Genomic DNA, 16,710 nt, shown 5'->3' with positions numbered 1-16,710 from the left:
GGGAAATTTATGCCTTTTTTTACAAATTAAAAGTCTTGAAATTGTCTTCAAAATTTAAGACGGATGAAAAACCAAAATGGCTTCTGTACTTCATTAATGTTGTGTATTTTACTGTTGTCTTTATGGCATTTATTTGTGCTAAAGGATAAGTCTGAGACAAGCATCAGTTAAGGTAATGGGATTGTAAAGCAATCACGTAATTAGTTATCTGACTTCAATCATTTAAAAAAAAATTTATAGCTACATATTGAAAAGCTGCTTCTAAAAGGGAAAATAAACAGCGGTGTGTGAAACGAGTGGGCAGCAAAAGGGACGGGAGTTCTCGTCTTGGAAAGTAAAAAGATCCGATTTTCAGTCCCCTCATAAGCCCCTTGAATAATCCCAGGCAGCAAAGATGAAGCATGAGGAGAGTGGTCAGAGATCTTGAAAAGACGGGTTGTGGACAACCGTCAATGGATTTATTTTGTCACAAGAAAATGGAAGGGGGAGAGAAGTCTTCCAGTTTGGTCACAGGTGAAGAGCTGCTCTGAAAGAGGGGTCTGGACATGCGGATGCTGCACGCATTGCCAATGTCATCATCATCTCCTCCTCTACCTTAGGCATTCATTTTGTCTATTCAAAAGAAAAAGGAAAAAAAAAAAAAAGAAAATTTATCCTGCTCAAGAGGAAGCTATAAGTATATTTTCACTGCTTCTTTTTTGATATTCCAACTTTATTTAAAAACAACAACAACAAAATGTGAAACCAGAAGGAAGGTCAAGGGTAGGGGAGATTCTGAGATGTTGGTTTCCAGTTGTGTTAATAACTATATACAGAACTGTGCAATCTGGAGATGTGTTTGTACCATTGCAATATGCATGTGTTTTGTCTGATTTAGCAAATTATTCAGAAGTATTCAATTTCAATTACTTATTTTGAAACAGTCTATTTTTAGGAGCTGACATCTCGGATTTGCTGTTCTGTATTGCAGAATTCACCAGTTTAGGTACCAAGAAAAGAGCACCTTCTGGGAGTTTCTATATATTTACTTATTTCCCCCATATAAAACCTAGAATCCTCCAGAAATATAAGGCATATTTATCCATTCATAAAATATTTCACTTAAATTCTGAGGTTTGGTCTTTAAATTTCCGTTAATTTGCACTGTTTGGTCTATTGAGGTTTTCATTTGTCAAAATTGTTAGCTCTTGGGTATTAGTTACGCAAATATTGATGTGTAGCTTTGGCCTGTTAGCTATCAATTGGAATCAGAAAATCAATAGACTTAATAGCTTCTCATTACACAGTTGATGCATTTGCAAGGCTGAGTCGCGTATTGTCAGGGAACAATCAATTCAGTCAAAAACTATTACACCATCACCGCCAGAAACGCTTTCATAATGTTTTGGTGTGTTTAGAGTTGACCTGAATTTCCACAGCAGCTATAGATGCAAAAATAACAGTTTTGGGGGGGGCTTTTGTCACAGAGTTAGTAAGTCAGAAGCGGGGGGCAACTCTGGTGGCGATAGCAGAGACTGAGCAAACTCGTGACATGGTGTCCTCGTGCCAAGTCCTGGTGTGGTTTACAGTGGTTTATGTAAGCAGGTTTTTTAGGTAAAGACTCTGCTTTCTGGCTTCTAGCAGTAATGAAAATTTCCGAAAGCTGTTAGCTGTGTTCTTTGTGTCCGTGATGCAAACTGAGAACCTAAAAACGGGAGTGGTGCTCCCATTACTTTAGAAGCAAATAAAGAAACCAATTTACGTCACAGCTCCCAGCCAGGGGGAAAGCACCGACTTCCCAACAGGAACCAAAGCAGAGGAAAGGAGAGCCTATTCTTCGATTTCCTGGAATATTCCAATCATTTTCTTTTCATTCTCCCAGTGTACGGTTGAGCTTTCTTGGGCTTATACTTAAAAAGGGAATTGTGAAGCAATAAAGGTACGCCTCTGAGATTTCAGGCTTACATACGTGTCAGAGGATCCATGCATTTCCTTTCTTTTTCTCGAGAAAGGCATATAGTATTTACATTTTAAGTTTAAAACTCTTTGTCAAGTAATTAATTAAACGTAGTTGAAGAATTTTGAGGTGGCTACAAAATCTAAATATATGTAGAAAATAATACCTAAAAATAACTATAGTACTCACAGTGCTTTATATGAAGAAATTTTGTAGGTAGAGACTCTGCTTTTTGGCTTCTAGCAGTAATGACAATTTCCTAGAGCTGTTAGCTGTATTGTTTGTATCTGCGATGCAAACTGAGGACCTAAAAACTGGAGTAGTGCTCCCATTGCATTAGAAGCAAATAAAGAGATAACAAAATCAATTTACCAGCTGGAAAATTAGTAAATAGTATAGGCGCTTTTGTGGGTTGTAAGTTGTGAAAATTAAAGCAAAGCTATTTCTAAGTGAAAGGTAGATGGCCTTTTAAATGCCGAGTGGATTTGGGGGGAGAGGCTTTCTCTTCCATTTAATACATCTTTAAATGGGCAAAACTTGTAATGTCTTATTTTACTCTTAGTACGCTTTTTCTCTTCTCAAAAGCTGTAGCTATTGTGTAGCTGCTGCTGCCCCTCCTTAGCCCAGGTACGGGTTCTGATCTGTCTGTACCACGATATTCTGGGGACCGCCGCATGATTAGCCAACTCCGAGATTTTGCAAATAGTTGCCTTGTGAACTACAAATGAAGGATTAGGGTCTCCAAGACCGTGTTTTAAGGCTCCTGAAACAAGAAAAGGACAATCTGCAGGCGAGGGCTTTAGGAGACTCCGTGTGTCTGCAGATGCGTGAGGCTCACCCTGCCCCATCAGCCTGGCATCTCTGAGCGAGCATTCCACCCACTCCTTACTCCGCTGCAAAAAATTAATGATTATTTTAACTTAAATATGTGCATACTATATAATCTTTCATGTGCTTATTGAACTGTACTGAAAGACTAATCATTAGTGTATGAACAGCTGCTTTCATTCTTTTTCTGTGTCGATATGGCATGATGGAGATGGATCCAAGTGGTTTCTGCTCCGGTCCCGTGCTTGCCGTGGGGTGCTGTCTCCCAACGTTTGTGAGGCTCTCTGAAAAATTACAGTGGAAAATTATCTGTGTGTTAAAGGGATACTTCTTAAAAGTTGTGTATCGTTTAAGATCATTTAGCTATTTTAGCCATTTCGTTCTAAGGAACACACTTGATAATTAAACATTATGAAATAGAGAGCTAGAAAGCAGGAACAGTCAAATATATCAGTAAGGGTACCGTAACTAGTCTGATTTTATGTTACAATGTATACTTAGAGGAGTAATTGAATACATTGCTCAATGTAAATGAGAAATGGCTCTGTGGACTTTAAATGAATTAATTATTTGCAGTCAGAAGAGCCTTATCTTTTTGATTTAGACTACAATCCCACAGAAACATACGCATTTCCTCTAAGTTCATGTGTAAGTCATCACACCGAATTTACAAGAAATACGTACGTTCAAAGCATCAAACATCTAAATATTTGCTAGTTATTATTTTTAAGGCTATATTCCCGTTCTCCAAAGTAATTGCAAGAAAGTTGTGTCGTTCGTTTTATTTAAGTATTTTTCTTCACTGGAAAAAGATAGGTTATTAAAATCAAGGAAAAAATCCAGACACTCGGTAAACATGTAGGATGAGTGAAATACAGACTAAATTAATGACATTTAAGATGACATACATAATTATAACAGAGAGGTCAGGGTAGGTGGCAGCTTTCCCAAGTATATAGAGTGTCAGAAGAATCCCCACAGTACACATTTTAATTGAGTTATGTTTACTTTCCTTCACATTGAAGCGTTAAGGTATTACCCCATTGCTGGGCCTGTGTTCCTATAATTTAACATGGCAAAATTCCCAGATCTACATTTTGACAGTAAAACCACATCATGCGTAGGCTCCTTCCAGCAATGAAATACCACTTTGTAGTTGTCTCCAAATCATCAGTTTCTTTTCTGATTTAAACAAAAATACATTTAATACACGGGGTAAATAAATTTTACAAGGCTGAGGATGAATTGAACGCTATTTTTGAAATGCGAGAAATGCATGAAAAATGAAAGAAGCCAACAGATGCGACAGAAACAAACAAAACTATACAGCAAAGGGCAAATAAATGGTAAATAGAGTGCACGGCGTCGAACGCTTAGTCCTGTGTGTCCCAAGCTCCAGACCTGCCCGAGCTGCGTAGGTGGCCAGTGCCGGGGCTTCCCTGGACAAGGGAGCAGGCGCGGAGGAAACCCCTTGCCGAAATAACCCACCGCACGCCCTCCCTTTGAAGATTTTTGCTGACTAAAACCAAAAAATTGAGTAGTACAGTCAGCCACTTAGGTTTTAGGTTTTCTTGGACTGAGGCTGGCTTAAAGTACTCGTGCCAACAGCAACAGAGAGCTGGAGGGACGCTTTACCCTGTCTCGATCAGTACCCAGGCCTTTTTCCATCAGTAGAGAGGCCTTCGGGGGCTCCGGGTACTGGGACATGGGGAAAATTACTTTACTACACATATTCCCCAGAGAAGGAATTTATTCTAATTGTTTTCTCCAATAGCAATTGTAAGAAAAGGGGTTTTTTCCCTTTTTTTTAGTCTTTGATTTGCCTCCAGCCCATCCTAGTTTGCCAGCATCCCTCCCCATGCTTCTCCAGTTGCACTTAAATATATCTCAGGGCGCATGCATGGTGCACGTGGGGTAAACGCACCCTGCGGCGATACCTAGGCTGGCTGCTGGTACGCGGGGTTGGTTCTACTTACTTGGTAACGTTGTCTGCCGTCTAAAAAGGGACACGAAGGGAAAAAAGATTGTTTGTGTCTTGGGAAGGCTCCATCCTCGAAGTGGGTGAAAGGGATTAGCTGAATTAGAGGTTTGGAGCAGAGAAATACTCTTAAAGAATATAAAAAGAAAGGCTAACCAAATCTGAAATCCGTTCTTACTCTTCTTTATTTTGGCATCTCGTTTTAGTGATGTACTTGTTAGCGGAGAGGTTTGAGCCCGTGCGTTATCTCCGTGGCCCTATTCCGAGTTGTGTCTAGAAGGGAGCACGTTTGTGTGTGTGTGCAAATGCACATGTACATTCATGCACGCACACACCAAAACCGCACCTCTGCATTAAAACAAATCAAACGCTTGGAAATTAAGGGAAAAAACAGAATCAAGCATTATGACTTCTAAGTGGATAATTTTCCGCAGGTCTCTGTCTCAGTCAGTGTTGTTTCATTTTAGGCAGTCTTTAGTTAATAGGAACTATTAATTATTTTATATTCTCATTATTCAATATGCAGATCTGTACTTTGACTGTAGCTATTCAAACCTCATCTTAAAAGCAGCATTATGAATTTCTTCACGGGCTGTTCTGGGGGCTCATCACTACAGCGTCTCAACGTGTCACAAACATTAATGCTTTTATCCTCACAACAGCCTGGTGAGGTGAGTATTATTAATTCTAGGGTTTTAAGAAGAGAGCAGAGACAGAATTATAACAGGGTTTCAGCTTTGGAGAACTTTAAAAGCAGAACATTGTCTTCAGCATACTTAATTTTGCATTTTATGTACCCAAACTCAGCTCCCGTTTACTTCACTTGCCACACATGATTTGTTTGGTACGTCAGCCTGGCCAGACCCTGTATTTCCCGCAGAAAACGGGCAGGGTGGTTAACAGCCATGCTGCGATTCTTCCCGTGAGATGGAGGAAAAGTCTGGTATTGGATGCCGTTCTTCAGGGCACATTAACTGCAATTAACGTTACCAGCTCTCCTTCCATCCCCATCTCTTTTGCTGTGCGTTTTCCCATTTGTGCAACATGCCTGTTGCCTCCTGGCTTTTTCACTTCCACTTGGCGTGGTTTTATCCCTACTTCAGGAGCTGCGGAGAGCTCCAGAGAAACAGATCCCTGGCTCTGTTAAACCACCATCTTCACCATCACCTGGAGCAGCAGCAACATTTAAAGTCTGAGGGGTTTAAGCCTGTAGATGTGTGTTGAACATAACAAACCGTGCAAAGTTGTGTATATTGAGCCTATCTTCAGTCTTTTGGGGCTGAAAAATAAGAAATCTTGGTAAAGCAGGAGCAAACAGGATTTCCAAGTATTGTGATTTGACTAAATGAGGGTGGATTTTGACTAGGAGGGCAAAAGCAGTAACTGAATTTTTAGAAGTCAAGTTTGCCAATAACTGGCGAATCAATGCCATCTCACTGTGTCTTCCTAAACGGCTAGACTGAAATCTTCTGCAAGACATGAAGCATGGGGTAGATATGAGCACAGAAGACTTTCACCCAAAACATTTCAGGTTCAAGCAACTCAAAGCAGGATCTTTAAGCAGAATGGGTTAGGCAGTCTTTACTACAAGTATTGTTATCAGGGCAGTGTATGATCTATATATATAAAAAAGAAGTCTTAAGCAATGGCTTAACAGGGTCATCGATACGGATTTAAAATAATCTTTTGCAAGTGGGCTCTGCAAGACCTCGCAAAAACTTTGGCTAAGGTATTTTTGGTATCTCAAATTTTATTTTCTACCAAACTTGGGAGAAAAAATAGGAATGTCTTTGGCTAGAAGAATGTTTGGGATTGGAGTATCATCGTAGGCCAAGGTAATCAGCCTGGGTGGCAGCATTCCCGTTCTGGAAACAGCCTGCCTTGCTGCCTTCCTTTGGTTTGGGTCAGGTTTGCTTTGTGGGTTGTTTTTTTTCATGAAGCAAGTCTCTGAAAACTGTTTCAGGATTTGTAGTGTTACAAGTTGCATCAGAGGCAGATTGATAGAGTGGGGATAATGGAAAGAGTCTAAATTGCAAAATACATTCATTTATTCGGCCGGCTGCAGTTTACATATTACAGCCACATCCATATTCACGCCCGTACCTCTGCGCTACCTACTTCAATGTAAGAAAGTATGTAGAAAGAGCATCGTATTGATGGTTTTACTGGATTACGTGTGTTTTGCTGCCCATGCTGTTTCGGGCAGCGTTTGTGCCAGCACCGAGACCGTTCAGTGCTTTGCTGGCTGCCGGCATCGTAAAGAAGCAAGTTAGAGCATCTCGGTGTAGAGCCCGTGTCTGTGTTCGCCAGAAAAAAGGGATGAATTAAGGAGCCTGTGAAGCTAGGGGAGACCGTTCCTTTGGTTAAATTTAACAGAAATTGTATCCGTTTGCTTAAACCACAATCCCTTGTGTGGAGTCTTTTATTTTCTGTTAAAAAATGGGTTTTTGTTGATCTCTGTGGCCGTGCCAACATTACATGTGTACTTACTGCATGTCAGATGGGTATTTATCTGAGAGACCAGAGTGAATCTATGGGATAAGCATGACACTTAACTGAGAATTGTCTTGTTTATGCTGGCTAAGGCCTAGATGAAATGGGATTTTAAATACATGTATCATATTTTATTGGTGCTAGACAGATGTTTAGCTGGTGTGAATGGTATTATTTCATGTACCAGCTAAAGGCCTGGCCCAGGAAAGAAGCAGAAAAATAATTAAAAACAAACAAACAACAATTTGCTAATCTACATTTCATTTTTCCTTTAGCCACTTAAATTGTATTCAGTGTTTGAGGGCAACCAGAGGTGGTTGTAGCTGCTGTGCATTTCCCCTGATGTGTTACTGAGAATCAATATATGGACTGGCATAAAAGCATGGAAGTTACCGTTACTGACACCGAGCATCACGGTGGCACCGTGTGTCAGTGTGTGATACCATGGGACTGTTAAAATACACACATTAAATACTGCATCTTGGAAAGACTCTGTGGATGTTAGCACACGCTATAACATACAATAGGAAAAAAAAAACCCTGGGCACATGCAATTGCCTATCTTCAGCTTTCAGCATCACTTTTTGAAGTGTAAACAAAAAATGGTCCATGCAAAAGCCTGAACACCTGCAAAGTTTCAGCCCTGCTGTCCTACATGTCGTACAGTGTGCCTCATCCCCAGCCCAAGTTCAGCTACTAATCTTATTTCCACCGTGGCCTGCAATACACCCATTTTTTTCTGTACATCCAGTGTGCAATAATGTTTTACTGTTATTTCTGTACAGTTGAATCCCTGTATATAGTGGGGTGTGGCACGATACAGAAATACTTTTATTTATCTGAGTGTGTATAATAGATACGTGTATAGGTTTAACATAGACAAATTGTTATATATTATACGTATATGTAATATATACACTCGTTAGTTTGTACATACAATATAGAGGTTATTTGGGATGGAGATATATAAAAGATAGAAGAACCCAGTAATTGCCTTTAAGATCAGAGCACAAAGCATTACCTTGGATTTTACAAGGCCAGCGAGCAACAAAAGAGCAGTAATTTATGAGCTCAGCGTAAAAGAATAGCATAATTGCATTAAAAATTAATGCTAATGAACACTAAAATGGGGAAGGTGGTTATGATGAAAGTTTGTATTCATCTTCCCTGGTTTGAATGATGGCTAGTGGCTTGATTAATGGCTTAATTTCTATCAATTAGCGGGGAAAAAATCTCCTACGAGACAAGGGTAAATTGAGCATTGAATTACATATCTTGCTTTTGTGTGCTGAGAAAAAAGAGCGGCGTATCTCTGATATTAGCCACAGTGACAAATGCGGTGTGCCCCGCTCCGGCTGCGCCGGCTCTCCCGGCGGGCTGCTGGCGTGCGGTTCTGGGGCGGTGGGGGGCGGCCGGCAGACGGCCAGCCAGCTCACCGGCCCCCCGAGCCCGCGCGCTGCCGGCCCCGGCCGTGGTTTCTTTTACTCCCTCTACTCAGGGGAGGAAAATATCCAGCAATTTTAAGCGTATTAGGGCTGGTTCCTGCCACATTGCTACCCGAGTTTGACTTTTTCCCAGAATTTTTTCAAAAATACCCCAAAAGGCCTCAAACTGCGAGTGAATGTAGGAACTAGCACGCGTGTGAGAAGCGCAAGGGTGGAGGTAACCTGCGTGCAGGTTAAATGCATGGCTAGAGCAGAAATCCAAAGGTTCTTAAATTGCTTAAATTAAATGTTCTTAAATTCAGAACTCGATTGCTAAAGTTTCCCGTCGTCTCTTCTGCTTGATTTTATACCAAATACTTCCATTCTTTTTAAAGAAAAAGCTATTAGTGTCCAGACTTGTTTTAAAATACTGTGAAAGCTAAGTTATCATTATAATGCATTAAAATAGCAAATGGTAAGTACTGTAGTACTCTCTCTAGTAAGTACTAGGGTACTTAGAACATGCTATTTTAAGACATCATAATTGTAGTACCAGAGTACTTGCAATTAAGTTTGAAGAATACAAATTAACAATACAAACTTTCTCTGGCCACAGTTGCTCATTTTGGAGTGCATTTTATTGTTCCTGTGACTTTGGCTGGAAGAAGTTATTTCTTTGGAGATCTCAACAGCTAGGAAATAGTGTGGCCAAGTGTTGAAACAGCGCTTCGACTCAGGTAAGGGGATCTGGAAGCGTTGGAGGCATCAAGCAGTTTTTATCGTGACTTAAAGTCGTTAGAGGGAAGAGGTAGTTCTGAAACTAATCCCCAATCCCCCTCCGGCCGCACGTCGGCGGGCGCCCCGGCAGGGATGCTCGGCTCGCAGCATCTTCGGGGCTCAATCATCTGCAATTTTCCGAACGCCTCAGACAAAGGCGGGGATGCGGCCGGCGTTGTGCGTGGCGGTGCCTCCCTCTAATGGCCCCGCGGAGACCGGGCTGCTCGCCGGGCTGCGAGGCAACCTGGGTGGCAAACCGGGGGCGAGGTGGCCTTCATCCCTGGGGGGGGATCCCACCGCCTCCGAGGGTTTCACCTGGCTCGAGCCGGGCAGGGAGAGAAGGGCCTCGGAACACGAAAGCTGGCGGGAGCGGTTCGTTTCTTGGCCAATTTGCTCCGTTTTTCTGTAAGACGGTTGTACCGGGCTGGCGGGTGCAGGAGGTCTCGCCTCCGAGGGTCTCGCCAGCCCCGAGATGGCTGTTGAAGGCACCAGCGAGGTTCTCCGCGCGGCTCGGCCGGTGAGCCCGGGCATCCTCGCTCGGACGCCGGGAACGGCGTCGGGACTTGAGGTCACGCTCCGCAAATACCTGCAGGCTCCGGCGTGCACGCCTGGGTCGGGTTATGGTACATAACCCCCGTTAGCCGTTGCTAATTGTCTCCTGCAGGAAGAAAAGATTTGAGGGGGGAGGAAAACCCCTAAAAAACAGAGCTCCGAGTTTTGTAAAGTCTAGAGGTGACAAAAATGAAGTGAAACCCACCCATCCTGCTGGATTTTCCCTCCTCCTGGTGCTTTCATTTTGTTTAATAGAAATCTTTCAGTGCAGTGTGCTGTAGAAGACAGTATGTCTTAGAGCCGTGTAGATTTTTGTCTCTCCTGCTGCAAATTGTCTAGATTAAAACTTCATTTTTCTTTGAATATCTCAGTTTGTGCAGCTTAAGTAAAAATAGGCAGCAATTAAAAAGCACCGGGCATGTGAAAAACCACAGTTCTGTTGAAAAAACACACAGTTCTATAATGCAGTTGTTACTGTATCCATACAGTTGTATATATACAGTTGTACAAAAATTGTACAGTATCACCTAAGCTAACCCTAAATAAACTGGGATGAAGGGGCAAATATTTTCCTCTCTAGTTGGTTTGTTTAGTCTGGTATCTATTTGTGTTTTCATCTTTTAATCCTCAACTCATAAACAAAAGAGCAGAAAAAATAGCAACTTTTTCCTGTAAGTGTTTCAAAGCATATTACTTAAAATGTATTACATTTTAAATCGGTCCGTGAAATTAACCAACTCTATCCCTTTAAATATAAGTAGTAAAATATGAAGAAACATACATTCTGAGGAATATTTTAGATGTATTATGTCATTGCTTTGATTCTTAAGTTAGACCTGCTTGAAAGAAAACTCTTTAGGTGAGGGCATGGGTTCATTTTCATCGTCAGGATTATAGATTAGCAATGAATCCAGTAAGCATTACAAATTTACGCCTAAAGATTATACAAGAATATTTAAAATATGTTTTTATTTAATGGGTCATTCACAAGATATTAGTCATTTAATGCATCTGTTTCAACGCTTGTTAAATTCCTAGCAGGCTTCATCACCAGTTTTGTCTTTAAAAATAAGCAAAGAAGTGGGAATATTTTATGTAGAGCTTGCAGGCAAGTTACTTTTTCTTTTATCCGATTCTCTGGTGTTTCTAATTATTGTGTGTGTGAAATTTTGGGGTGGCATCTGAAGGATTAATACACATTTTATTTCTAAAGTGACATTTCAAATTATGGTTAAGACAGACAAATGCAATATGAAAATAGCAGCTATAAAAGATGTCTGTGTATGTATATATATTTATATATACATGGGGAGATGTGAATAGATGTAAATATAGATGGGAAGTGTAAAATACCAAATCATCTCTGAAGGACAGCGTTCCCAGTTAAATCCTCCGTGGCCGGGGTAACTGGGGCAAAAATCCTTAGATTACTATAAAATTGCATTAACTACACGTTCCCCGACTAGCATCAGTTTTAGGGTAAGGGGCATAAATAGGCATGTTTTTAAGCCGGGGGGTGCGCTGGGGGGTTTGTGGGGCCGGGCCGGGTGCCGGCTGCCTCCCCCGGCCCCCCCGGCCCCCCGCGGGGGGGTTCCCCCAGCCCCGCCGCTGCGCGGTATCGCCACGGCCGAGCGTCAGCGGGAAAGCGCTGGTGACAGGAACGGTAATTGTGACTGCTGTTAGAATCGCCTTTTCATAAAAAACAGCCTCAACAAGCCCTCGTACAAGATTTAGTTTCTTTTTTTCGCTATAACACGGTAAAAAGACTTGCTGTGCAATGAGTTAGTATTGATTTTTTTTTTTTTGTCTGTAGCCTCTTAGCTTTCTGACTCCATTATTTTTGATTTTACTATGAAATACATATCCTTTCTACTGACATCTGACAAACAACATATGGAAGTCGTTTTATCTACCAATAATGTGTTTGTCAAAAAAATCATGCGCTAATGGGTTATGCTTCCTCCAGTCCATTTTCCCCAAGTTAATGTCACTGATGTAATTCTAAACATTTAGTGATTTTTGCCCCCTTAATAATTTGTCATTCCCATAGGTTTGTATAAGATTCTCGTAAGATACTGTAACAGGCTGGGAACTGACCGTAGGTTTTGTGAAATAAGAGTTGAGCAACTGATTTTAAATCTACGTTCACCTGCCTTTCTCCGATACCTGGTTTTAATACTGTCACTACCAGGTACACTTACCGCTCCTTTATTTACCTTCAGACCAGATGTACCCAAGAGCTTGATGAATTACAATTCCCTCTCCCTAGTAGGGCATTAGTATATTTGTTTTTATACTTCCTATGGGATCCTTAGGAATCTTTTTTAAAAAAGAAGACCTTAGCAGCAAGGCAACAGAACTTTTAAACACAAGCTTGATTGTAAGCAAGTGATATTTTTCCTTCTAAATTCAAAAGAATCAGGCTTAAAGATGTACTCATGCACTTTGCTGTAGCGCAGCTCTTGCCCTCAGCCTTGCCAGAGCGGAAGCTTTGCTGAGGCTTCCACAAAACCCTCCCAGGGGTGCGCGGCCGGGCGTGCGAGGAACCAGCGCGTCTCGGACCATGTCCCTCCGGGTTATCACCCTCTCTCCAGCTGAGGACAGCCTGCGTCACTGCGACCCAGACAGCCTGGCTTCCCCGGCAGGTTTTGGCATGCTGTTTCCCACAGTGGTGCAAACCTCGTGCTTGGCTTCAGTGAAGTTATTAAAACAACAGTCAGGTAGGAGTTCACCGGCTGAAGCAGTCAGAGCGCTGCAAGCAGTTATCCAGACTCAGCAATCAGTGTATTTGACTTTCTGCACATTGAGCATATGCAGAAATAGTTAGTGTGTTCCTGATTTTTCTGTTCATCATATCCATAGAGACTAAACAATATTCCCAAATACTTTTAAAGCAACGGGGCAGGTTCTTGTTCGCTGCTTGAAAGTTACATCTCTTCCTATCTTTTGTCTGCCTTACCTATTTTATAAATACTGCTCATAGCAAAAACTGTCCGCTACTCCCTGATACAGTGCCTCGACCATTTCAGGCTGGCCCCAATGTACTGTGTATAAAGCAAATGGTATTCATAAGTAAGTAAGACGAAGACAAATTGGTTAAAATTTTAAACGAAAGCGTGCAGTTAGCAGAATGAATTCGAGGTTTGCTTGTCACCGCAGTAAGGAAGATTGACTGAGCTGTGAATCTGAAGAAGCAGAAAATGAAACAGACAGTAAAGCAAATATTTTTGTGTCAGATGTACCCTAACAAACAAGCCATACTACCCAGGACTGAAAACAAAACAGTTTTGCGGTACAACCTGTTGGTAAAAAATGAGGTTGTTAATTTAGTGTGTGCACGTCCATCCCAGGAATATTTCTGAGCTGCCATTAGTTTATTTGCTTATGTGAAGCTCCGCTTACTTGTCATTAATAGACTGAAACGTGTTTTCAGTGGTTAGTCATTGCGAAAGGATGCAAGTTACATTTATTTTTTTCTTGCGCAAAATAGAAAGTATTTTGCAGTGTATGCGTATATCTAGATGAATTTGGATTTAGAATTTTGTATACAGGGAAAGAATTTGGTACTTCTGAGTTTCTGAATAATTCTGCAAGCTCTTTTGGTCTGCAAGCACTTTTCCTGACTTTAAATATACTTTGGTTTCTTTAGAACAAGAAATGTCATCTTTTATACATATATATGTAGGCACTACAAATATATAATTACAGTTACTCTTTTATTTAGATTTGTTTTTATATAGTGTTTAAAGGATTCTTGTGTATTCATGAAATATTTGATCAAACTTCAGGTACCTGAAAAAAATAGCACTGTTCTATCCTAGGTTGCTTTTTCCTCATCTTTTTGGCAATCTCCTTTTTACTTTGTCACTCAAGACCACGATCCCGTGACTCATGAGCTCACCTCCTCGGTACCAGATCACTCAGCCACGCAGAGGCACGGGCAGACACAGTTGCACTTCCAAGCTATCCAGAAAAACAGTCAGAGTTTATGCTGATAAGTGTTAGCAGACAGCTGGCCTCTGAACTCTGGCTGGTGCAGATATACCTGCTCTGACATCAAGCCCACCAGTACAAAACCTTTTAAAAACAAATTTGAGCTCGAAGAGAGTTTGCACCAGCTCAGCCTGTGCATGATGTTGCTGCCGCATTGTCAGTCTGGCAGCAAAGTTTTGGAGACGATGTCCTGTTTTGTTAGACTGTGGCACAAGAGTGAGCTTTCACCTTCCAAGGGAGCTGGTTTAATCACTTAGCTTTTGGCAAAAGGAGTAATGCCAGACTGCACAAGGGGCACGGGGGAGAGAGAAGTCGGACCATCCTGTTGGCAACTTAGATCAACGTAGCCGTAATATGAAACTTCACCGTCATCCATCAGTAGTTTCATTTTTAAAAAGGAATATATCTTGCATTATGAATGCTCTTCACTTCCTACCGTTCTAATCTATCCAGAAGATTGTCTGGTTGAGCACTGAAAGAACTAGCAAAGCCTACCTGACAGCACCCCAGCTACGTGTTTAGTGTAGCTCATACCAAGGTTGGCAGGAGCTGCTCTTCTTTACCGGAACGTCACTGGGAGCTGCATTTGCTTCGTCAAAATAAAATCTCAGCCTGGGATTCAAAAGTATCTTGTGAAATACATGTGCACTGTAAGACCCCACAGTACAATAAAGAAGCAATTTTGCTCATTTGATTAAACAGCTGCAATTTTGTCACCTGAGCACACAATATTTAGTGTGTATGTTAGGAACATTTTATTACCACATTCCAAGATATTTTGTTTTGTCAAATTCACCTAACGATGTAACTCTTAACGCCAAACTAATCACTTAGCTTGTCATAAGGAGAACACAGGTGATGGCACATCTCTCGGGACATCGGCAGCTGAAGCCAAATTCACCTCCATACAAGCAGAAGTAGTTTCACTGCAACATACAGATGGTACTCCACTGAGTTGTCTGCACTGTCCCCGAATCCTTAACTTCTCCAGGAAATCCTCATGCCATAAATCTAGCAGTTATCCTGCAAGGACATCTCTAGCAAATTCTTAAGTTAGCATCTTGAATGATATCATACGTTGAACGATAGTGGCCAACTCACTGTTGTTATTTTTACTAAAAGAGAGACTTTTTCTTTGTAACAGAGTATTTTAGGCTGTATTACAAGTTGGGTTGGGTTTTTTTTTTTCTGGTATGTACTGTTGTAAAATATATTCAAGACATTGCTTAGACACGGCATTTATCATAGGCTTACACTAATGTATACTGACATTACACCTTCTCTTTGTAGACCAAGCCACCCTACTAGAGCAAGTGAAACGAGTAAAAGAAATTGAAGCTATTGAAAGTGACTCCTTTGTTCCACAGACATTCAGATCAAGTAAAGAAGTCAAAAAGGTAAGTTTTCAATATCCTTTCTTGGTGCATAATCCTTTCAAAGTCAGGTGGAAGCTGCGCTATTAATACAGTTTCCACTGATGAAAGAGCATCAATGTTGACAATCTTAAATCCCACTGACTCTCCTATGTTCTTGGTGTGGTGTTCAAAGAAGAACACATTTAAATGTGTAAGAATTTCAATGAAATCAGCTGTTTTGACAGTATATTCTACCTATGCTGAGCAACTCCAATTTTTAAAAATTCTTTTAAAACCGCGAAGAATTTTTTTTAGGAAAAGCAGAAGAATTAAATCCAAAAGTAGTCAGGCATTTACACTGTAATTAAAGGTAGAGAGCACTATTTTTAATTCTGCTTAACTGAAGCCAGACTTTAAGACCATATTTACTCCCTGAAACAGACCAGCATTGTTTTCAGACAGCTTTCCAAACACTGAACGGGAGACATCCAGGTTTCCGAATTTTAGCTGCGTTCCGGCTGCCAAGTCTTCTAGGGAACTTGGATACTTTTGTCTTTGGAAGTATGCAAGCAAAGGTTTTGTTCTGTCTTTCCCCCTAACAGTGAGGTGCTTTGAATTATCATTTTGTTTCCCCAAGAACATGCATTTTCTTGCCTTTTCAGAAGTCTCTGAGAAGTTCATGCAGCTTCTTCAGAAAGTGATCCAAAACCCCAAAGCTACAGTTTTGCAAGCTCTCTCATGGCCTTTGGCAATACCTTTTTTTTTCACTTCATGTGTTTAGTCTGGACCTTAGTCCATGTCCAGTGTGTCCTGCTAAGCACGCTGAGAGGGATTTGCATGAGGATCCTTTCATGGGCACGTGTTGCAATGGGAAGAAAGCGGAGCGCTCAGTTAAGATACTGCCATGTTTGGGAGTTTGAGGATAAAATACTTAGATGTGTTTCTTTCTTTTTAGTCAGTAGAGCCTACTGAACTACAATATGAACCTGTAACTATCGGAGCAGGAACTGCTGATGCATCTGCTCCTGAAAAAGAACCACCACCTGCCAATATTCCTACTGCCATCAAATATCAAGATGATAATTCTTTAGCACATCCAAATGTAAGTGTGCCCGTATTTACTTTCCCTTTAGAACAAGACAGCCCGTTGAATGAGAGCAGGTTCATGTGACCTAACAACCATTTTGCTGCGCTGCTCATCAAATAATCCGTGGTCTGAAGACCGTTAGCTAATGGGCCACTCACTGGCTCAAAAAGGGTCACACTCCTTGCATCATCCAACAGAATAATTACAAAAGAAGAAGTTCACCAGTGATGTGGGTTTAGAGTTACAAACAAATTTTATAACAAAGTAGCATACTAATTTAATGCAGG

General features: G+C 41.2%; 1 protein-coding gene and 1 long non-coding RNA gene across 5 annotated transcripts in view; one reads left to right on the top strand and one right to left on the bottom strand.

The window, feature by feature from the left end:
* The window catches only part of RSRC1 (arginine and serine rich coiled-coil 1), a 176,537-nt gene that overhangs the window by 157,550 nt on the left and 2,277 nt on the right, over positions 1-16,710 (top strand). For all 4 annotated transcript variants that reach the window (XM_052804052.1, XM_052804054.1, XM_052804051.1 and 1 more), the window contains 2 exons: positions 15,272-15,378; positions 16,292-16,438. In XM_052804052.1, coding sequence (XP_052660012.1) covers positions 15,272-15,378; positions 16,292-16,438 — 254 coding nt within the window. The remainder of the gene's footprint in view (positions 1-15,271; positions 15,379-16,291; positions 16,439-16,710) is intronic.
* Positions 9,280-10,383, bottom strand: LOC128149187 (uncharacterized). The gene is made up of 2 exons (XR_008237561.1): positions 10,194-10,383; positions 9,280-10,094 (listed from the first exon to the last, which is right to left on the bottom strand). It is a non-coding gene; the product is annotated as an uncharacterized LOC128149187 (long non-coding RNA).

Source organism: Harpia harpyja, chromosome 12 (genome assembly GCF_026419915.1).
Source record: "Harpia harpyja isolate bHarHar1 chromosome 12, bHarHar1 primary haplotype, whole genome shotgun sequence".
NCBI classification, from domain to species: Eukaryota; Metazoa; Chordata; class Aves; order Accipitriformes; family Accipitridae; genus Harpia; species Harpia harpyja.
The sequence above is the reverse complement of the archived record's forward strand: the minus strand, read 5'-3'. Positions and strand labels throughout refer to the sequence as shown.